Consider the following 21,651-nt stretch of genomic DNA (forward strand, 5'->3'; position numbering starts at 1 on the left):
GCATGCTCCATATTTTTTAAGAAAAAGGAAAAAACCAACGAAAAACAGAACGAACCATAAGATTGCCATTCCTTAAAATACATTTAATTTTATTATTTCTACAATTCATTAGCAAATTTAAGTTATTTAAATATATTTATAGTCAAATAAATGTAATTGTAAAGATTCATAAATAAAATTAAAGTCAAACAGCAAAGTGAATATATTGTGTACATGTATACAACAACATACTATTCACATTTTATGTTTTCATTTTATTTAATAAATGGATAAAAAGAGAAATAGACGGTAACATTTCTTTTTTACTAATTGAACTCTAGCTCAATTAAAAAGCTTGATCAAAAAAGTGCATCAAACTTAATTATTGAATACAATTTAGACCTGAAAAACCCGATACTGAGTTGGTAACACTTCAGAATCCGCCATATTGATTATCGTTTACTCATTATTTTGATGTTGTTTGAATTAAATTTGTAATTATTAATTTTTACGGCAATTTTATCTCATTTAAATTGCTCTTCTTTATTGTATAAAATAATGGATTCTCTTATTGGATATGGTAGCGATGATGACAATGAGTCTGAACGACTTGGAAGCCATCACGTCTCGGTAAGTTTTTGTGTCCTTGAAATTAACACGAAAAAAAAGAGTGAAATCTAATTACGTTGCGCCGATTTATATATGGAATTGGTTATATTTACCATTTCCTAAAATAAAAATCGTAAAATAAATTATCCTATGTTGTATGTTAGTAACCCTATGTTGTATGTTATATTTAATTGTAGAATTTACAAAATAGTCACTCCGCTTTGATACAACGTTAATTGAAGTAAAAAAATGGCAAATTTCCCTACTCTGTTTTACAGATTAAGTTAGGTTCATTTACCCATTGTGACAAATCCGTTTGTTACAAATAATTCCCTATTACTTTCTAGCGTATTTTTAGGGTTCTATAAAAGGTACCCACTGATCAATAATATAATTGCCAACTTTTGATTATGATAAAAATAAATGACTGCAGATTTAGATATACATACTTGATGGTATAGATTATATATAGATACCGAACTAATATTTCAAAAACACAAATCTAAAATCACTAATCGAAAAGAATGTTTTTGTAATATTATTAATGTGAGTTCATCACAAACCTCTAAGTTTTCAAAGACATGTTATTTTTTTAATGGGTGAAAATGGAATGGGTACCCTCCTGTGCTATTTGTGTATGCTGGTGAGGCACCAGTGAAATATGTTAGATGAGAATGAAAACAGAGGGCTTACCATGAAATGTTTTCTGAAATTTCAGAGCTGAAAGTGTTTTGTGTAACACATTTTTAATATTAAAAGTACAAGATTATAAATGTTAGGATATTGTTCCTTCTGACTTTTATGGTAGGGTTTATGATGAAAGAAATATTATGCTCCATTTACTGGGCCAATTTCGGTATGAACAAAAGTATGAAATTGATTCCGAACATTTGGATTTTCATTTAATGGTGGACCCACAGGTCAGTTAGCTCATCATAAGTAATTCCACAAATATTCTAAGATGTTTTCCAGTGGGAACCGCATTCATGTCAACCTGATAGGATATATTGTTAGATATAGAGCTGTTAGATCCCATTACTACTTTTTGATAATGTTTTTTATAATTTAAATGAATACTTCAATCTTAAAACTAATTAAATTAATAATTAATAATAATTGACATGTAAGTGAAATTATGTTTATTTTATTTTAATTTGGTTATGATTATTCTTTGTCTTGTTAATTGTATTGTATAATATTTCATATTTATTTGTAATCAAGTAATGGTAATAGTATTGAATGTTTCGATGTTAATATAATTACCTGTTCTTAAATTGTTGCATGCCCGATAGGGTATAACTGTTGATACTGATGTCAAATTCAAAGCAATAGTTACTGCTATATGTATGTACACAGTTAGCAATAAAATTCTATTCTATTCTATTCTAACAATTCTTTTTCCCCTCAATATGTAGATTAATATAGCTATAATTAAAAGTGTACAGATGATAATAAAAAAAAGTTATCTGTATTAATATTTTAACACAAATTGTTTTTATATTTTTTAGATTTGTTATTATATTAATTATTCCTCTGTACCATGTAAATTCACTGCCATATACCCTTTAAACCGAAACAGCCATGCAAACACAAATGTGTCATGGTAGAAACATGAATGGATGAGAGGTGTCCTGTTTTTTTATCATACTAATATAAGGGTACTTTAAAAGAATATGAGGTAACACTAAAAATTACAATTCTGACTGTGAACAAAATAAATGTTGGAACGTTTAAAAACTAGCCCCTTTATACATAAAAATGTTAAAGCTCTCATAAACCTATATTAACTATTGAAGTGTTTTGTCTTTTTTTTTGTGTTAATTTCTCAATTTAAAAGACAGTTATAAATTTCAAACAAAAAGTTAAAATAGCTTTGAAGGATGTTTTATTTTTTATGAATAATAGGGTTGCTTCAAATTTAGTATATAACCTGTGAATCAAATTTGCACTAATAATGTTTTTACTGTGATAATAGCAGAGCAAAATAAATGTATTGATATGCAATCACATTATATGTCAGGCCTGCTATATTTTATAGGAAAATTAAAAGCAACTTAATACAATTACATATTTATTTTGTTTTGTTTATTATTTAATGTATTATAAAGATAAATATTATGTCAAATATAGTTGATTAAATTCTAACCCCTTTAGGTTTATTATATTTATAATTATACCATATTTAAAATGTAGAAGACTAGTGTTTATTACTACTAAAGAGGAAATGTGTATGTTTGTATTTAGAATTTTCTATTTACCAGAGGGAGCTTTATATGAAAGTTGTTTGGGTACCTCTGTCCCGTTTTCTGCCATGAACTATTCCACCCTTCAAACAATTGTGTTTACATGGCTGTGTTTCAATTTGAAGGGTGGGATATGACAATGAAATTACAGGGTCATGTACCCATTTACATTACATCTTAGTCTTCAGGGATGGCAATGTATGAATGGTATCATGAGCGACACAGCATACTCTGTTATGTCCGTGGTACTATTCATGTCTGTAGGTAATGATTACCACTTTCCATCAGGAGGGCTGTAACTTATTTGCCATTATTAAACAGAAATAATATAGCATAATTGTGTTTTGTTTTGAAGTACATTCCACACTATAATCTTTTTTTGTTTTTAATTATAACCTTTAAAATTGGCAATGCATAAGGGAGGGTACCATAGACTCCATAGTATATATTCTTTTATGACCAGAGTGAATTATTTTTTTAATTAAGACTGGCTAGAAAGCCAGTAAAAAGTAAAATAAATAACGAAGTACAATTGAGTACAAAAAAAAATAGGTACAACAATTACATACATAGATATTTGTTACTTATAGTCCATAAAAAAAATATACATATAAAAAGTAATATGTGATCATAGTGATGTTTGTGTGTATAGGCAACAGGTACCACTTTCCGTCAGGTGGTTTAAGAGTAAAATAAAAAAAAAAAAGATATTAAAAGAGTCATAAATTATTCCATATTCAAATAAATTTGAAAATGGAAGCCAAGAATGATAATTAAACTTGTCATATTACTATCAAACTATCCATAAAGTGTAGTGATATTGTTCCAGAGAAATGTTTATTAATCTGTTTTCTCTGCTTGACAATAGACTGATATTGTAGGTGGGCGGTGTGTCCGGTGGGCCGGCGCGGCGGCGCGACGACGACACCAACTACGATGACGTCAACATGGACATGAGCGAGGTGATTACATCTTATCCGCATACCATTCACATACACACGTGTAGTGTAGGGTAGTCAGATTTATATATCACCTATTTCATATTATAATCTGTTTTTGAATTACTCTACTAGTTTCCATTATTACGATACTATATTGTAAACTTGCATTGATCAATTTATATATAATATCTCTCCTTCTTAAGCAGTAAGCATACATGATGTGCTGTTTTCAACAATGATATTAACACTTTTATTATTTTATATGTTACCCATTTGTAAATTGACACAAAAAAAGTCAAAATACCCCCCGAGTACACGCTGAAGTCCCGCGATGACGGCTGTCGACTGCCATGGCTTCTGTTACACCAGGCACACGTAAGTACGTATATTTAAGGCATACTAAATCAACGATAAGTTGGCAATATCTCAATTTATATCCATAATGAAATATGGAAATAAGAAATTTTTACATTATATTATTTATTGCTTAAATGTAAAATGTATATAAACTAAATTGAAGTGGTAATATGAAAAATTCATAAACAGTTCTTGTACTAATTTGTGATAATCAAGATAATTTGAAAAAAGATATTCCCTAGGGGTACCTATTTATATTTGACAGAATGTTATTAAAATTTCACATAGCTAGTATAGCGAAAGCGGTACACATCTCTGATGCGTAGGGTCCGGGACAGCTCTAACGCCATCCTAAGGGTATTTGCGGACCGTCCACACTGCCAGTATTTGAATCATTGCAGAATAATTCACATGCTGGCTAACATACAAAAAAAAAAAATGTAGGTTAAGATAATGTTATTTGTTATAAGTGTCAAAATTTGATTTAATAATTTATATCTGGTACGAACTAATATTGTTAAAGTTTTGTGGACCCTGGTTGCCTTGATTAAAGAATTTATTTATTATTATTTATTACACTCAATCTCTATAAAGTATTATACAATGGCATCCCCATTGTATGATATTTTATTCCCAAAGTTTATTCTCTATCAATAAAACGGAAATTTCTTTTGCATATTTTATGGTCGACTGGTAGAGAGCAACGTTTGGTGTTAAGTCCACCAAATGTACGTAGAATTTTACTGTGCATTAAAGTTTAAATAAATAAATATTTTCCTTAAATTATAATTCTAAGGAGTGGATTAATAAAACAGATTTTAAATTTGGAACTAGCTAATAAATGGCCATCTCTTATGAACGTTACCGGTAATGTGGCTATTTTCTACAGAACTAGCTCCATATAATTCTTCATAGTCTGTGATAGAATAGTTTTGCTAATTTACTTATTTTAGATAAAGGTTTTGAGAATATTATTTTACAATTAACTCCAATATCTTACACCTATAGTTTACAAATGAATCAGACCATTTATGACCTCCCTTCACTCTAAATACGTTAAATATTTGATAACAAACATAAGAGCAATAGGATGTTACAGCTTAAACACGACAATTACATTCTATTAGGACTTGCATGCTTATGTGACATTATTTATTACATAAGCAATGTATAAAACTTATAAAATATTGAAATTTCATTAAAATATGAGAATAATATTTTGATTAACATTCCATTACCTATATGAATTTTTTTTTTCGATTTTTTTTTATACTTAATTGTTTTTATTCAATGCTGGCAAAGAAAATAGTTGTATACTTCTATTATAAATTATTAGACTATTGATATATGTATAATACTTGTCTTTTCTTCAGATTCAATACTATCTATGTATTATATTTATACTGTTTTGATTTATTTTTAATATGCGGACTATAGTGGAGATAAATAAGACCCCATGAGTCGCAATAGTTATAATTCAGTTAAGTATTAATGTAATGAGGGAATTACAACAAAATTTATAGATATATTTCTTTTAGTATGGAGTACTTAAATAGAATAATTTTATGTAATCATTCTTTCTCAGTTTTTTTTTTTTTTTTTTTTTAATATAAAATTTTATTTTATTAAAAAAAAAAACTGCTTCAAGCAATCTAAGAATTGATGAAGGTAACGTGTAAATATACAAATAATTAAAAAAAAAAAAGCAAATGCCTTGTTAACATTTTTAGCCAGTATTACTCGGGTATTGTGTACGAAGTCTTTTTTTTTTATATACAATTTAGAATGGCAAACAAGCTGACGGCCCACCTGATGGAAAGTGGTAACCGTCGCCTATAGACATGAGCAGTACCAAGTCTAATGGTAACCCATACATTTATATCTTTGTAGTTATGGTGAAATATAAAAACTTACGTATTGTTTTATGGACCATCAAAAACTAAATTTATAATAATTTTGACTTCAACATATTTAAGTTTAATTCACATTGGTCCTTAAAAGTTAGTCGATCATGTACGGAGTTTTAACGCCCATGTAATTTTAAACATAGTACATTTAAATAAATACAGTCATAATGTTAACAGAGATTTAAAAGAGTAACTGTTGAGTTTGTTACGGGCTCTTCTCAACAGATAACAACCTTCCGAAGCTTGCAGTAGATTAAAAAAATACGATTTAAAAGTGTTTGTAAACAAGTTTATTTGAATTTGAAAGATTTCCCTGTGAAATTATATTGAAAATTTAATTTTTTTTAATTTTTTATATTGAAAGTTTAGTAAATTGACGTTTCAGAATCGACCCCATTGTAATCTTTCTCTGTCACCACATGGAGAATAGCTAAAAGATGTGCTCATGATGCAGTCATTCCCTTTATCCCTAATGGAGTAGTCAGAGACATAAACTGTAGTAGCTGATTTTAGCGTGAATAGCATTATAAATTGATATACGTATTATTTTTTTTATGGGTGAAAATGGAATGGTAACCCCGCCCGCGCTAACGGGATACGCTGGCGGGGCACCAGTGAAGGGTGATAGATGAGAATGAAAACAGGCCAGTTAGCCCATCATGATGAATTCATCAGGAATTAACAATGATAGTTTCCAGGGGGAACCGCGAGGAGGTCGACCTGGTTGGGTATATTGCTAGCAATGGGATTCTCAGTCTCCGTCACTAACAATCCCTGTCCCCCCGATATACGTATGATTCTATGTATTCGATAATGTAATATATATAGTCTCTAGTGGTAAATTCACTAAATAAAAAGTACGTTAATAATTGTTAAGTAGGAGTAGGTGATACGAACACCAATCTGATATCTATATATAGGGTACTTGAATATTAATATAATGATATATTAATGGCGGGAAAAGGTCCATTCTCCATCACCCATTTTGATATCGTCCATATCGGTTGGGTATCTATTTTCGAATATTTTAAAAGTCTGTTATCCAATATTATTTTTTGGGTAACAAACTTTTAACATATACGTTATTGGATCAATATATATTGTATATATTTATTGTAATAGATATTGTATATTTTTGTAATTATAATATATTATTGTAATAGATATTGTAACTAAAATATATAGGTATTGCTATATATTACTCGCGTCTATTGTTATCACGATTATAATTGTACCTTTGCACAGGATAGTGGTATGATGTATTTGTATCGGTAATTTGTCGCAGGATTCGCAGGCAGAGTCGGAGCCCGAGCTGCCGCCCGCCGAGCCGCACAACTCGTCGCGGCGCTCGTCACGCGATGACAGGAGGGGCTCAGGTACGCTGGCATTTATGCTTAATTTTTTTCCATTGTTAAGCCCCAATGCTAGTAATGTTACTAATCAGGTCGACATCCACGTAGTTCCCCTCGGAAACCGTCGTGGTTACTTCTCGTGGAATTCTTCATGATGGGCTAACTGATCTGCTTTCATCGTCATCTATCGTCTATCACTGGTACTCCGCCAGCGTATACCGTTAGCGCAGGCGTTACTATTGCATTATCACCCATTAAAAAAAATATATGGATACCGATCCGATATGTATATATTGGGTTCCTCTGCACATTGATGGCGGGAAAAAACGTCATCATCTACTTCGATATCGGTCTGATATCTATTTAGGAATATGTTAAAAGTCTGTTATCCAATATTATTTTTTGGATAACAGACTTTTGACATATTCGTTATTGTGGACCTGTATATATATATATATATATATATATATATATATATATATATATATATATATATATATATATATATATATATATATATATATATATATATATATATATATATATGTATATATTGTTACTAAAATATGTAAATATTGCTATAAATTACCCACCCCTATTGATAATGTAGCTTCTTTGTTGAATCCTAATTCTTGTTGATTTCATTACGATGAGCCAACGGACCTGCTTTCATCTTCACCTATCATCTGACATTAGTGCCCCGCCAGCGTGTACCGTGTGTGTAGCGTGGGCGGAGTTATCATTCCATTCTCATCCATTAAGTATACTAAACGTCATTTGTCTGCAGACGACAGCCGTGATCGTGACGGCGATCGTAAGGACCGCCGCCGTGAGTCTCCCGGTCGGACGCGGCCCGACCGCGACCGCGGCGACCGCCGCGAGCCACGCAGGGATGATAAGTACAGGTATGGCCACAATATTTTATACGTTTGAGTACCGACGAGCGCCATTGCGCTCGTGCGCATTGTAACTAAAACTGCCGCGAGCACCATAGTACTTGTGACATCATTTGCTGTTTAGCTCGCTGTAGGAAAATTGGATAATAAAGATACAGTTTTTTTAGAAACAAGAATAAATTACAACAATACGACAAAGGCATTTTTAAGTAAATATGAGTAAAACGGTTAAACATCAAAGTGAGTTTGATTATTACCTTTTAGCGCCTTAACAGCTTAATCTGTCACTATGTGGTTTGGTATACACGTACTGTAGGAGGTGGATAATGACGTACTTTTATATGCTTTTATAAGTCCCGATCACGGGGACGAAGTCGCGGCTGAAAACTTTGCCTACATTAGTCGTTGATGGTGTAGCTTTCTATAGGTGTAAGAATTTTTAAAATAAGTTCATTATTTGTTGAGTATATATATTACAAACAAATATTTCCTATTTATAATATTAATATAAATAAATACTACGAAACATACAAAGAGGACGCCCCTTCCTTTCCCGTGGGTGTCGTAAGAGGCGACTAAAGGAGGGCAAGCGGTGGGCAGCAGCGTCCCTCTTAAAACATCTCTAAAGCCTAACTGCGGTTGCCAATCCACCTGCCAACTGTCAGCATGGCAGCTACTGGCAAAGCTCCATTCACACAGCTGAGAAAGTTCAGCAGTGGACAATTAAAGGCTGACGATGATGATAATACAAAGCTTTAGGGTCGGCAACGAGTTAGTGACACTCCTATTGTTGCAGGCGTCCATAGTCAACAGTGACTGTTTACCATCAGACGTGCCCTATGCTTGTAGGCCACCTTCGTGGTATAAAAAAAAACAGTTTACAGATAATGGTGACCTTGCCACTTTCATGTGAGCAAGAATATGAATGCTATTAATCGTTTTAAAAATTTGTCTTTAATTAAATTTGGTCTGTAGAGCGGAGCGAGACCGTGGCCGGCACGACAGCGCGGCGCGCCGCGGCCTGCTCGGCGACAGACCCGACGACAAGCACACAGACGGAAAGGTAAACATTACCCATTACTTGTTTTTTTTTCTTTAATTGAAAGTTTCCTCTTATCGGTGCAACTAATTCAAGCATCTTCATCCAGCCAGTTCTATCCCAGGCCGTATCTTTGACCTCCCTATACGACATGACACCTAGTGTTTCCTTTATCTGTCCCATGTAGTTGTTCCTCGGTTTTCCTTTTCTTCTTTTGCCCTCTATTTTTCCTTCTACTATGCTCTTTAAAAAATTGTCATGTTGTATGAGATGGCCCAGCATTTTGTCTCTTCTTTACTTGCTTTCAGATGATTTTAATAATTAAAATAAATAATAATGATATTAAATGTATGTAGAAGTAGAAAAAACATAAATAAAGTATAATTTTAATTTGTCTATGACTGTTTTTCAAAATTATTCATCATAACATTTATATTGTGTACTGTTTCTTTTATGAAAGAATTAAAACCGGTTATGTACAGACTAGCTGTTTCTCACGGTTTTACACGCGTCAGTTAGTAAATAAAGTATACTATGTGCTAACATAGGATATGTCTTACACCCATACACAAAATTTCATTCAAATCTGTCAAGTAGTTTTTGATTATACCGTTACAATTTTTGACATTTATAAGATATACATGGATAGTACACATGAGTAATATCGATACAGATCCGATATCTATATATTGCGTCCATCTGGACGTTAATGACGATCAAAAGAGGTCATTACCCATTTCGATGTCGCCCGTACCAGTCTGATATCACCATTCATTTCAATATTTTATATTTTTTTTTATGGGTGATAATGTAATGGTAACCCCACCCGCGCTAACGGTATACACCAGCGGAGCACCAGTGAAGGATGATAGGTGAGGATGAAGCAGGTCAGTTAGCCCATCGTGTGAATTCAACAAGAATTTTTCACGATGGTTTCCAGGGGGAACCACGTGGAGGTCGACCTGATAGGGCATATTGCTAGCAATGGGGCTGTCAAGCTCCATTGTTAATAATCCCTTTCCCCCCAATATTTTATATTGGACAACCAATATTTCTTAACTTATCTTTTATTGAAAGAAAGAAACTTTATTTTACATAAATATATGACTACATTCACAGAGGGGTCAAAAAAACAATTATTAAGAATTAATGGACCAATATATAGATATTGTAGCTATTTATACATAGATATTGCTATATATTACGCGTCTCTAGTACATAGTGCATTAATGATGGCAACTATCTGTGGTAGATTTTTTTCACACTCAATTTTCCACGCTTAGCCTCTCATTTGGGCCATTGTGCGTTATACTGTATTATATACTGTACAGTATTATAACTGTTAAGAGAGTGACTGGCTGAAGACCAGCACTGTGCAGCTGTACACACTGCACTGGGACACTCACAGCGTCAGCTGAGCCAGTTGCTTTTGCCTAATGTGGGACACTTATAGAATATTTTTGAATTTTCTATTTAAATAATGCGTTTTTCTGGCAATAAATATTTTCTATACTATTCTCTATTGTTCACAGCCACCGGCGCTTATGGATTTAAAACCGTTTGGCGGGGAGCCGCCGCCGGGTTTCGACCAGCGGCGCTCGCAGGACGCAAGAGACGCCGTGTCGCCAAGGTATGTTTATATAGAAATTTATACATAAGGGATGCCGGAATTCGTCACAAATAACCCGCTAGCACTTTGGTTGCTAGAAAGATTCATATTATTCTAGTGCTGACAAAGACAATAGGACTATTATTGCAGGCAATATATGATACACTAGCTGTACCCTCGGTGTCGGCCGCTTGAAATAATAAATAAAGTATCCTATGTGCTAAGTTAGGATATAATCTACCTGTGTACCAAATTTCATACAAATCCGCTAATAATGTTTACGAGAAAGATTAACAATCATCTATCTATCTGTACAAACTTTCATACCAATAATATAAAGAGGTTTGCTATTTATATATTTAAGTTAAAGCAAGTTATTTAACTATCCACTGAAATACAGGTCTAGTTCTGTGGGTAGTAGATCTAACTATATGTAATTTATTATTCAGACTTCATAAAGACAATTATTATAGTTGTCGCAATGATGTGTTTGAAATTATAACTTCAGCAAATTCAGGGTATATAGACTTTTTTTATACAACTCAGAATGGCAAACAAGCTGACGGCCCACCTGATGGAAAGTGGTAACCGTCGCCTAGAGACATGAGCAGTACTATGGACATAACAGAGTATACTGTTTCGCCCATGATACCCCCCGTGCGTTGCCATTCCTGAGGACTCGGATTTTATTCCTCTGTACCCTGTAAATTCACGCCATATCCCACCCTTAAAACCGAAACACAGCCATGCAAACAACTGTTTCACGGTAGAAACACAAATGGGCCAGAGGTACCCAAGCAATCGACTTTTGTACAGAGTTAGCATCATTGTCATTTCAGCCTGTATCTATCCACTGCTGGACATAGGCCTTCTCGAATGTCTTCGACCATACACGTTCTTCTGCTTTCCACATCCATCCATTTCCGACTGTCTTAACAAACGGAACAGTGACCGTCTAAGAGGGCGCCCCACAATACATCGTCCTGTACATATCCTGTCCAAAATTATTTAAATTCATAAAGTAGCGTTAAATTTACAGGTTCGTAGACCGCGACCGTCGTGACCGCGAGAAGGGAGAGCGTATCGACAGAAGCGACAGGGGGGAACGTGGCGACAGGAGTGATAGGGGGGAGCGCAACGACAGAGGCGACAGGGGGGAGCGTGACCGCGACCGACACGGCCGCCGCTCCGAAGAAAGGAAGTAAGTGGTCACTGGCAGTAGATCTCTTTATGTATAGATCGTTAGTTGATTTTATTTTGTAATTATACGTAATAAACGACTTCAAAAACAAGGTTTCAATTCGGTTGAATTTTATTTTCTTTGTTACATGTCAGTTGTGAACCGATTTGGAAAATTCTTGATTGATGATTGATCCCATAAAAACTTTATCAAAAAACGGATCAGTATTTTAATTTTTATATCTAAAACTTGTTTTGCCACGATTGAAGTTGGTTTTGTTTTGTAGGACTCAGTAATTTCTAATACTGAATAATCCTGATACTATTAAGAGATAGACTAAACTGTCTTTAAAAAAAAGACGTTCATGCTCATTTTTTTACTTTATCCGAGCAGTAAGTGCTTTATATTATTCTCAATTTCGTGTATAATATACGAGGTTTGTCCAGAAAGTACGTATAAAAGTTTTTTAAAAAAATTATTTTACAATTATTCAGGTAAATCAATTTTATCCACTTCAAAGTACTCCCCCTGTGACATAATTCACTTGTGCCAACGCCGTTTCAACTGTGAGAAGGCTCCTTGAAAGTCCTCTGGTTGTAGGTTTCTCAGCTGCCCCGTCGTAGCTTTTTTTTATCTCATTTATGTCCCCCAAATGCCGCCCCCGAAGTACCAATTTGGTTTTTGGGAACAAGAAGAAGTCACACGGGGCCAAATCCGGCGAATAGGGGGGGTGTTCGGTCACCGTAATGGAATTTTTACTCAAAAACTCACGGACAACAAGAGAGGTGTGGGCAGGGGCATTGTCGTGGTGAAGAATCCAACGCCCCTCTCGCGCCAATTCTGGACGAACTCGTGCCACACGAGCTTTGAGGCGTCTGAGCACATCGACGTAGAATTTTCCATCAACTGTCTGGCCTGGAGGGACGAATTCTTGATGGACAATCCCCCGAACATCGAAAAAAACAATCAACTTGAACGCTTTCTCGGCCCTCTCTGAATCTTTTTAGCCACTTGTGGACGGTTGGTTCCTTCACAGCATCATCCCCATAAACTGTTCTGAGATCGGCAAAAATTTCACGGCCATTCTTGCCGAGTTTCGAGAGAAACTTGATTACGACGCGCTGCTCTTCAACGGAAGCGGGCTCCATGCCGACGGGGTTTCGTTAAGAGGTAACTTCACAGATGGCGTGACAAGCCAGTTCGCACCGCACGGCGGTCAGACCAGAACTGAAGCATTGTTAGGGACATAAGGAAGGGGTCCTGCGCTTACCTGGCCTCCCCACTCCTCTTTCTCGCATTCCAGAACACTTTTATACGAACTTTCCGGACAGACCTCGTAGTATATGTCATATATGTGTAAGTATATTTGTTATTCATATATATTTATTCGTGTATATATGTAATTTTAGTATGTATGTATATCAATAATTAGTAGTACCGCATTCGAGTGTTCTGACACTTCCCTATGGTTGACTGGGGGAGAATGTTTTTAGCATTAGGTCCGCCATGTATATATGTATGTTATTATTATAATGTTTTCTTACTTCTCGAGATGATTTATTGTAAAAATGCTAAATTGATATTGTTACAGAAGTTCACACCGTCGCCGCGAGCGGTCACGGTCGCGGTCGCGGTCGCGGTCACGCGGCGCCGCCTTCCCACCACCCACCACACATACGTCTACGTAAGTATTTTGCGTCTGCGCTCGTTACACCAATGAAGTATCAGATAGTAAATAAATATTTCTAAAGTTCCAAGCTACGCGAAAACTTTAGCAAAAAAAAAATTACGAAATACTGGCCAGTTATAATTATTTTGAAAATAGCATTCAAAAGTAGAAATATGAATGTTCCATTTTAATTTTTTTTTTTATTCTCCATGCGTATTATTTTATTCGCCGTTTAGTCCCAGCATAGAATAGGCCACTCCTTCCTTTCCCGTGGGTGCCGCAAGAGACTAAGGGAGGGCGAGGGATGGGCAGCAGTTGTCCCTCTTAAAACATCCCCAAAGCCTAACCGCAGCTGCTAAACTACCTGCCAAGAGTGGCAACTACCGGCAAACCCCACCAAGGAAGAGGCTTACACTCAGCACTAGACAGTTAAAAGCCGATATGATATAGGTCTTTATATCGGTACATTATTTATATATTGTTGTTAATTAACTCATTTTTTTTTCCAGCTCTGGCGAAAGACGTGGTTCCCCGCCTTCTGGAGATTACAGACCGTCATCTTATAAAGTTAATAAAAAATTAGAAGTCATGGAGAAAATGGGTAAGGAATAGTTTCTAATTAGCACATTTTGTTATGTAATTGGTAAGCTCACGGCCGACCTGATGGAAAGTGGCAACTGTCATCTTTAGACACCACCACTATTCACGATTCAGTTGTGATATTCAATATATTCTTGCGAGGAAGATTGTTGTAGAAAATCACTAATGAATAAGGTGAAGAGACTCGCTAAAAACTCTTTGGAATCAACTTCCAGCAGCAGTATTTCCGAACCGATACGACAACATAACCTTCAAGAAAAGGGCATATTCCTTTTTAAAAGACCGGCAGCACATCTGCAATGCCGTTGGTGTTGTGGGTGACCATGGGCGGCGGTAGTCACTTACCATCATGTAAGCCGCATGCTCGTTTGCCCCCTGTGTTGTAAAAAAAAAAAAAGACTAGTGAGTGGCAAGATTCCTACCGACAAGAGCATAGCTCTTAAATAGGAAGAAAAGTATAAGTAATGCAGTGTAATGTAAATAAATCTTTGACACATTTTTTTTATTTATTTAATACAAAAATCCATAGCTCTTAAAAAATAACTTATGCTAAGTCATTTATAAATACAGCCAACAACGGATTTTATTTATACAAACGAAAGTTAAATAAGTATAAAGCAAGATAGGCAAGTTAGAGTATGTAATGTAAGTGTATGTTTGAAAGAAACTGTAACAATGAGTGTCCATAACGTCAGGTTAATGGATATATAAATTAAATAAAATCTATGTTGCTGCAGTTCAGACATTCACATTATGTCATCTTTGTGGGGAAAAATGTTCAGTTGAACGTGTATAACACACATTGGAGATGCTAATTATTTCGCTATCATCTTATAATCCATTTTCGTACATAAATGATTTACACTCATGTGTCCGGTCGTGCAGGGCTGCAGATCAAGACCCCGGACGGGTCGATGGCGACGGCGCAGCAGCTGCGGGCCGCGGCCGCGCCCACCCACCCGCTAGGCCACCACTCGCACCACTCGCTGCCCTCCTACTACAATCCCAGCGCCGTCAACACTACCAAGATACTCGACCAGGTGTGTATTGCGCATTACAAGCCAGCTAATGAAGGAGGAAAAGGAATCATTAGTAATGGACTCTAGTGACTAGTAATTGCATACATGCAATTCTTTAATTATTATCATATGAGCCGTTAACTGTCCACTGCTGAACATCCTTCTTGGCAGTTTTGGCAATAGTCGTCACGCTTGGCAAACAGGTAAGGCACGAAGCTAGACTTTAGTGATGTTTAGATGTAAAGAGGGACGCTGCTGCCCATTCCTCGACCTCGACGTGAAAGGGTAGCCATTTTATGCCAGGACCGCATGGCAATACCAGGCCATTCTAGCAATATACCCTCTAAAGAATGAATAAATTGGTGAATGTGGTGAGAAAGAAAGAGGTCTGTTTGAGGAGCATTTGGCGTTCTATTGTTTCTGGGTTTTTTTTTTTATACAACTTAGAATGGCAAACAAGCTGACGGCCCACCTTATGGAAAGTGGTAACCATTGCTTATAGACATGAGCAGTACCATGGACATAACAGAGTATACTGTTTCGCCCATGATACCCCCCATGCGTTACCATTCCTGAGGACTCAGGTGTTATTCGTCTGTACCCTGTAAATTCACGCCATATCCCACCCTTCAAACCGAAACATAGCCATGCAAACACAACTGCTTCACGGTTGAAACGCGAATGGGATAGAGGTACCCAAGCAAATGACTTTTGTACAAAGTCAATTGTATGTATAAAAAATACAAAATTATGGTCAAGTAGTCTTGCATAGACTAATCTGTCAAGACATACCACTGTGTGCAGGTCCAGAAACGCAAGTTGCTATGGTCTAACAAGAATAAGAGTGAAGCGGAGGAGGCGGCCAAGTGGAGCGGCACGCGGTTCGCGCAGGACAGCGACGGCAAGCAGGTGTCCAAGTTCATGCGGCTCATGGGCATCAAGGAGCCATGTCAGTGTAATATAATTATTTTTGCCCACTTACAAACTTGTGTCGACATGTACCAAAATTGCCAAAAAATTTACACAAAATTTCGAAAAAAATACTTTTTATACCAGTAAAGTGGCAAACAAGCATACGGCCCACCTGACGGTAAACGGTTACCATAGCCTGCAATACTAGATGTATTATTCGCGCGCTTCCGACCCTGAAGAAACCTCTTTATCCCCCTTTTGAAGAACTCCATGCTGTAGTCCCTAACGACGATTAAAAGTGCTTGTAAACAAAATATAGATTATTAGAACGGTAAACAAGCTTACAGCTTACCTGCTGGTAAGTGGTAAACATCGCCTATATACGTAAACAGTACCGAATACACTGATGAGCTTGGTGCGTAATGCTCTGGTCCCTGTAATATCATTTTAAACTTAAACATAAGGGGGTAACAGGTACTCATGCAGACAACTTTTGTGCTGTGTCCCTCTGGGAAACATTGTATGACCTATACATCCTACCCACCTATCAGCGTTGTAACTGTCCACTGCTGAACATAGGTTATATGGAGCCAGTAGTTGCCACTCTTGGTAGGAAACTGTTAGGATTTAATAATAATTTGAGATAAATGCTGCTGCCCATCTTTTGATCATTAAGTTTGATAGTCGTCTTTTACGACTCACACGGGAGCCACATGGCAGCGGTGGCTCGTTCTATGCCGGGACTACACGGCAACCTTTATATAAATGTACTCAATGAATAATATGAACACAGCTGCAGTAAAACCCGAGAACCCGGAGCCGTCGGCGGACCCGATCAAGAAGCAAGAGGAGCTGTTCCAAGCGATGCAAGCGCAGTATGAAGTGGCGCGTGCCACCACGCACACCATGCGCGGCGTCGGGCTCGGCTTCCAGCGCGGCCAGTACTAGCCTCGCCATCACCCGGCTTACCGGCCCTCGTGGACTACGCTCGACACTGCGAATAGGGAGCCCTGCCTAACAATTAACCTCGTAATGGAAGGGTTACTATCTCGTCTGAAAAATTAACATTCGGTACATAGCAATACGTTACAGTGTTGCCAGCTTGACGTAAGATTTCCGATCTTCTGAATTGAACACAGTGGGCTAGATTGGTATAAAATTTTGAAAATGTAACTCTTTTGCTGTCTGCCTACTTTTTGGAATTTTGGATATACTCACGATAGTAAGTTTAATGGGAATGTATTTGTACAAAATTATAAATAATTAAATATTAAAAAAAAAAGCTATATAAAAACATTAATTAATCTTAAACATGTCTCAAAGCCCCTGTTAACATTTTTTGGTCATGTTCAAGCCGGATTTTCACATTATAATGCCTGTCTCGATTCCTTGCCAGTTCAATCTAGGTCTGTTTAAATATATTTATGTAAGAAACAATGTATGTATTCATATCTGTGCAGTCTGCTTCCGATCCAGTCACTATCAATTTCAAACTGCTACCATACCGAGGTTTTACTTACCATACCGAGATTATATTGCGAAAAAACCGAGACCGACATTATTGTGTGGACCCAGCGTTATTGTATTCGATATATATATCTTTCGTAACATCAAAGCAAGTAGTATATAGTAACGGCATACTTGTTTTTTATATAAGTTAAAATACTAGGGACATTTATCCCAGGAATACTTTCAGATTGTAATATATTCAAACTATTTCGAACATCAAGCCTCACATAGTCTAGGGCTATGTTTAAAAAATATATACATATTTTGTTAGGATCTGTGGTTCATTCCGATACCATAGAATTCTTATTATGGTGAAAGTACCATAAAACTAAGCAGTATTGGCTTTAATTAAGAATTTTTTACTAGTAAATATTTATGTGATTGTTGAAATACATTGAAACATGAATTAATGGCGTTTGCCATTTAAAAACATGACATTGGTACGTTCTAAATTTAAATAATTACAAACTCTTGCTAGGTTATAAAATACTTTGAACTTGGTGTAAATTAAAAAAATATATAAACATGCATGACAGGCAACAAACTATTATTGTCCTTGTAACATAACGACTTTCGAGTTTTTTTTTCCAAGTATTAATATAAAAAATAACGCATGTACTCGTATAGTCTTGTTGTAAATTAAAGTATACATCTAGAAAAACGTATGATTTGGTGAGAACGCCATGTTAAAATATTATTTTAGTGTTCTCTCAAATATTTGAATTCCATTGTTCGATGTCTGTCATGATTGTAAGTCATTATTATATGTAATAATGTGGGAATTTTGTAAACTTCTATGTTAGTTCATCAAATTTCCTTTATACGTATAATTATGTATATAGATAAAATAAAAACTCCTTATTTCTAAAAATGTCAAACCATACATAAACATATTTTACCTATTCAAGTGTTTTGTCTCGTTCTTTTGTATTAATTTCTCAATTTAAAAGATAGTGTAATAGATAAAATAGGTTTGTACGCCGTTTTAGTTTTCATAAATAAGGGGATAAGTCGTTATTGTAAATATAATTAAAAAAAAGTTACTCTATTTTATATTTTGCGTACTGAAAGTTTATACTTTCGGTCAAACGTAATGATTTACTACATACATGTTTCACCGTGACCGCCTGTTGGGTGGTAATGCGTGGATTTATTTTGTATTTATAACTTGCACATTGGCACCTTCCTTAGTGTAAGTAGAATCAAGAAATTTTATTTTAAAATTGTATTTTCATTATATATTGTAATGTATGTCACGAAATCTTACAATGGAGTCGGTTCTGAGGCCCTATTTCTTTAGACTTGTTTGAAATTAAAATAAATTTGATGTCATAGCGAAATCTTTAATGTATGAACCAAAATGAACTCATTATGTACTAGATTTAAATCAAAATTATAGTAATTTTAGTTTATGTTGGTTCATATAACAGTAATTTAAAAAAAAAATATGAAATTAAAGTATTATGTTAAGACATCTTACAATCGGTCCCATTGTTTTTCTTCTTAGTCGTGTTTTTTTTTCTAAATTATTTATTTAAAAATAAAATTGACAAAATTATCTTACTAATTGTAAGATTATTTTGTCTATTTTATTTCATAAAAATATAAAAGTCAGTCACCTTATATATCTATTTTAGATATCGAAGTTTGTCCTTTACGCTCAAATCCCAGTTTGAAAGAAAGTGACAAAAAAATAACAAATAGTGTTATAAATCTGTAATAAAAAGTATATATACTAAATTGAACATTAATAAAATGGTTTGGAATAAATTATGAATAAGAGGCTGGTCTAGCTATTTATTTTATGGACTGTTATAAAAAAAATATAACGCGTCACTAAATTCATTGTCGATGGAAATTCATGCCAAGAGTGTTTTATAAATATGCCTAGTAAAATATCTTTATCTCAGCCATTATCTGGCCGTATTCTTTATCCATGAACAATTACTAAACAGTTTATGTAATGGTGTATAAATATGTCTAAATTTCGTATTGATTTGTAAATTATAATGAATACAAGGTTATAATACATATTTTCGATAATATATTATGAGATATGAGTTGCCATATTCAAATTAGTAATTTAGTTGACAGGCGATTTATTCAGCATTTAATAAAATATAATAGAAATAAAATAGACCACTATTTTGAACGAGTAAAATATTTTTTAATAAGTTTACCGCCATTTGACTAAATTACCAAAGCGATCCAAACTGTACATACTCGTGTACTGCTGTATTACAAAGGTGCCTTTGTGTAATTCTGCAAGCTGTGTGTGATATAACTAGCAGTAGAAATAATATAAACATGGCAATTATTGTGAGTAGAATTTTTAACATTATTATGTTTGTTTGTATCGATAGTTACTGTATTACAACTCGCAATGATTATCATTTTTATCAATTAGTTATTTAATTAATAAAAACTATAAAAGATTTTAAGTCTTTTTTTTTGTTGTTAAACAATTTAAGGTTTTCAACTTGACGCGATTTATCTCGAAATTCTGAAACGATTTTAATAGATTTTCATAATTGTTTTGATGCGGTACTAGTTTAGTCATGTTTTTTAATAACTGACAATGGAATGGTATCCCCGCCTGCGAGGGAAGGGGTTGTTAGTAATGCGGATTATCAGTTCCATTGCTAACAATATACCCTAACAGGTCGACCTCCCCGTGGTCTCCCTTGGAAACCATCGTGCTGAATTCCAAGTGTATTCATCACGATGGGCTAACTGACCTGCCTTTTCATCCTCACCTATCATCTATCACTGGTGCCCCGCCAGCGTATACCGTTAGCGCAGGCGGGGTTACCATTCCATTATCATCCATTAAAAAAAAAAAAAACCCCGCCTGCGCTATCGGTATACACGGGCGGGCCACCAGTGACCGATGATAAGTGAAGATGAAGTAGGTCAGATAGCCGATCGTGACAAATTCACCAATTAATCAATCACGACGGTTTCCAGGGGAACTGCGAGGAAGTCGACCTAAGAGAGTATATCACTAGTAATATTTTTTTATGCAACTTAGAATGGCAAACAAGCTGACGGCCCACTTGATGGAAAGTGGTCAGCGTCGTATCTTCGTCGTTGATCAGCGTCGCTCTTAAATAGGATAGATAGAACCAATTAAATATTGCTATTTTTTTTAACCAGATAAGAAATTCATCTTTACAGTCTTGAATAAAAATGATCATGTATGGTGCGTTTTTTTGAGATTTCTCTCGTGAACTCTTAGATTGTGGAATGAAGTTCCTGCCTACGTTTTCCCTACAGACTATATGGGGCTCTTCAAAAAGGGTATATTAAAGTTTTTTAATTTTTTTTATACAACTTAGAATGGCAAACAAGCTGACGGCCCACCTGATGGAAGGTGGTAACCGTCGACTACAGACATGAGCAGTACCATAGTCATAACAGAGTATACTGTTTCGCCCATGATACCCCCATACTATTCCAGAGGATTTGGGTGTTATTTCTCTATAAATTCACTGCTATATCTTAACCTTAAAACTGAAAGAGCCATGCAAACAACTGCTTTACGGTTGAAACACGAATAGTACAGAGGTAAAAGCCAAGCAAACGACTTTTGTACAAAGTGGTAGACTGGTTATAGGCTTGCTAATCGCCATTACTAACAATCCCTTTTCCCGCTTTTAGTTACATTTGAATTTAGTATCTGTTTAAATGTATAATTGCAATCTATAACTACGAATGACTACCTCTATCCCACAGCTTCTTTCTGCATAAATACTTTATGTATGTAACATATATTTAAGTAATGAGAAAAACTCTATTCATGTACCAAGTTTCATTCAAATCTGTTCAGC

General features: G+C 35.1%; 1 protein-coding gene across 2 annotated transcripts; it reads left to right on the top strand.

Moving 5' to 3' along the window:
- The first annotated feature begins 396 nt into the window (after positions 1-396).
- Positions 397-20,257, top strand: LOC113514997 (arginine/serine-rich coiled-coil protein 2). 2 transcript variants are annotated; one of them, XM_052901691.1, is made up of 12 exons: positions 397-609; positions 3,713-3,793; positions 7,322-7,412; positions 8,176-8,293; positions 9,260-9,347; positions 10,856-10,953; positions 11,972-12,133; positions 13,704-13,796; positions 14,291-14,382; positions 15,267-15,421; positions 16,205-16,349; positions 17,106-20,257. In XM_052901691.1, exons 1-12 carry the CDS (start codon positions 538-540, stop codon positions 17,258-17,260), a joined length of 1,350 nt encoding a protein of 449 aa, XP_052757651.1. In that variant the 5' UTR covers positions 397-537; the 3' UTR covers positions 17,261-20,257. The 2 variants fall into 2 exon arrangements, with proteins under 2 accessions (XP_052757651.1, XP_052757652.1); XM_052901692.1 differs by having other exon boundaries at positions 460-609; positions 3,700-3,793.
- Positions 20,258-21,651: the final 1,394 nt, after the last annotated feature.

This window comes from Galleria mellonella, unplaced genomic scaffold, assembly GCF_026898425.1.
Source record: "Galleria mellonella isolate WM207_F2 unplaced genomic scaffold, CSIRO_AGI_GalMel_v1 utg789, whole genome shotgun sequence".
Taxonomy (NCBI): domain Eukaryota; kingdom Metazoa; phylum Arthropoda; class Insecta; order Lepidoptera; family Pyralidae; genus Galleria; species Galleria mellonella.

Excerpts from the sequence above, each read along its gene's own strand:
- LOC113514997 (XM_052901691.1), top strand. The coding sequence starts at position 538 with ATGGATTCTCTTATTGGATATGGTAGCGATGATGACAATGAGTCTGAA. Across the intron at positions 610-3,712 it reads TTGGAAGCCATCACGTCTCG|GTGGGCGGTGTGTCCGGTGG; the intron begins GTAAGTTTTTGT and ends CTGATATTGTAG. Across the intron at positions 7,413-8,175 it reads CGATGACAGGAGGGGCTCAG|ACGACAGCCGTGATCGTGAC; the intron begins GTACGCTGGCAT and ends ATTTGTCTGCAG.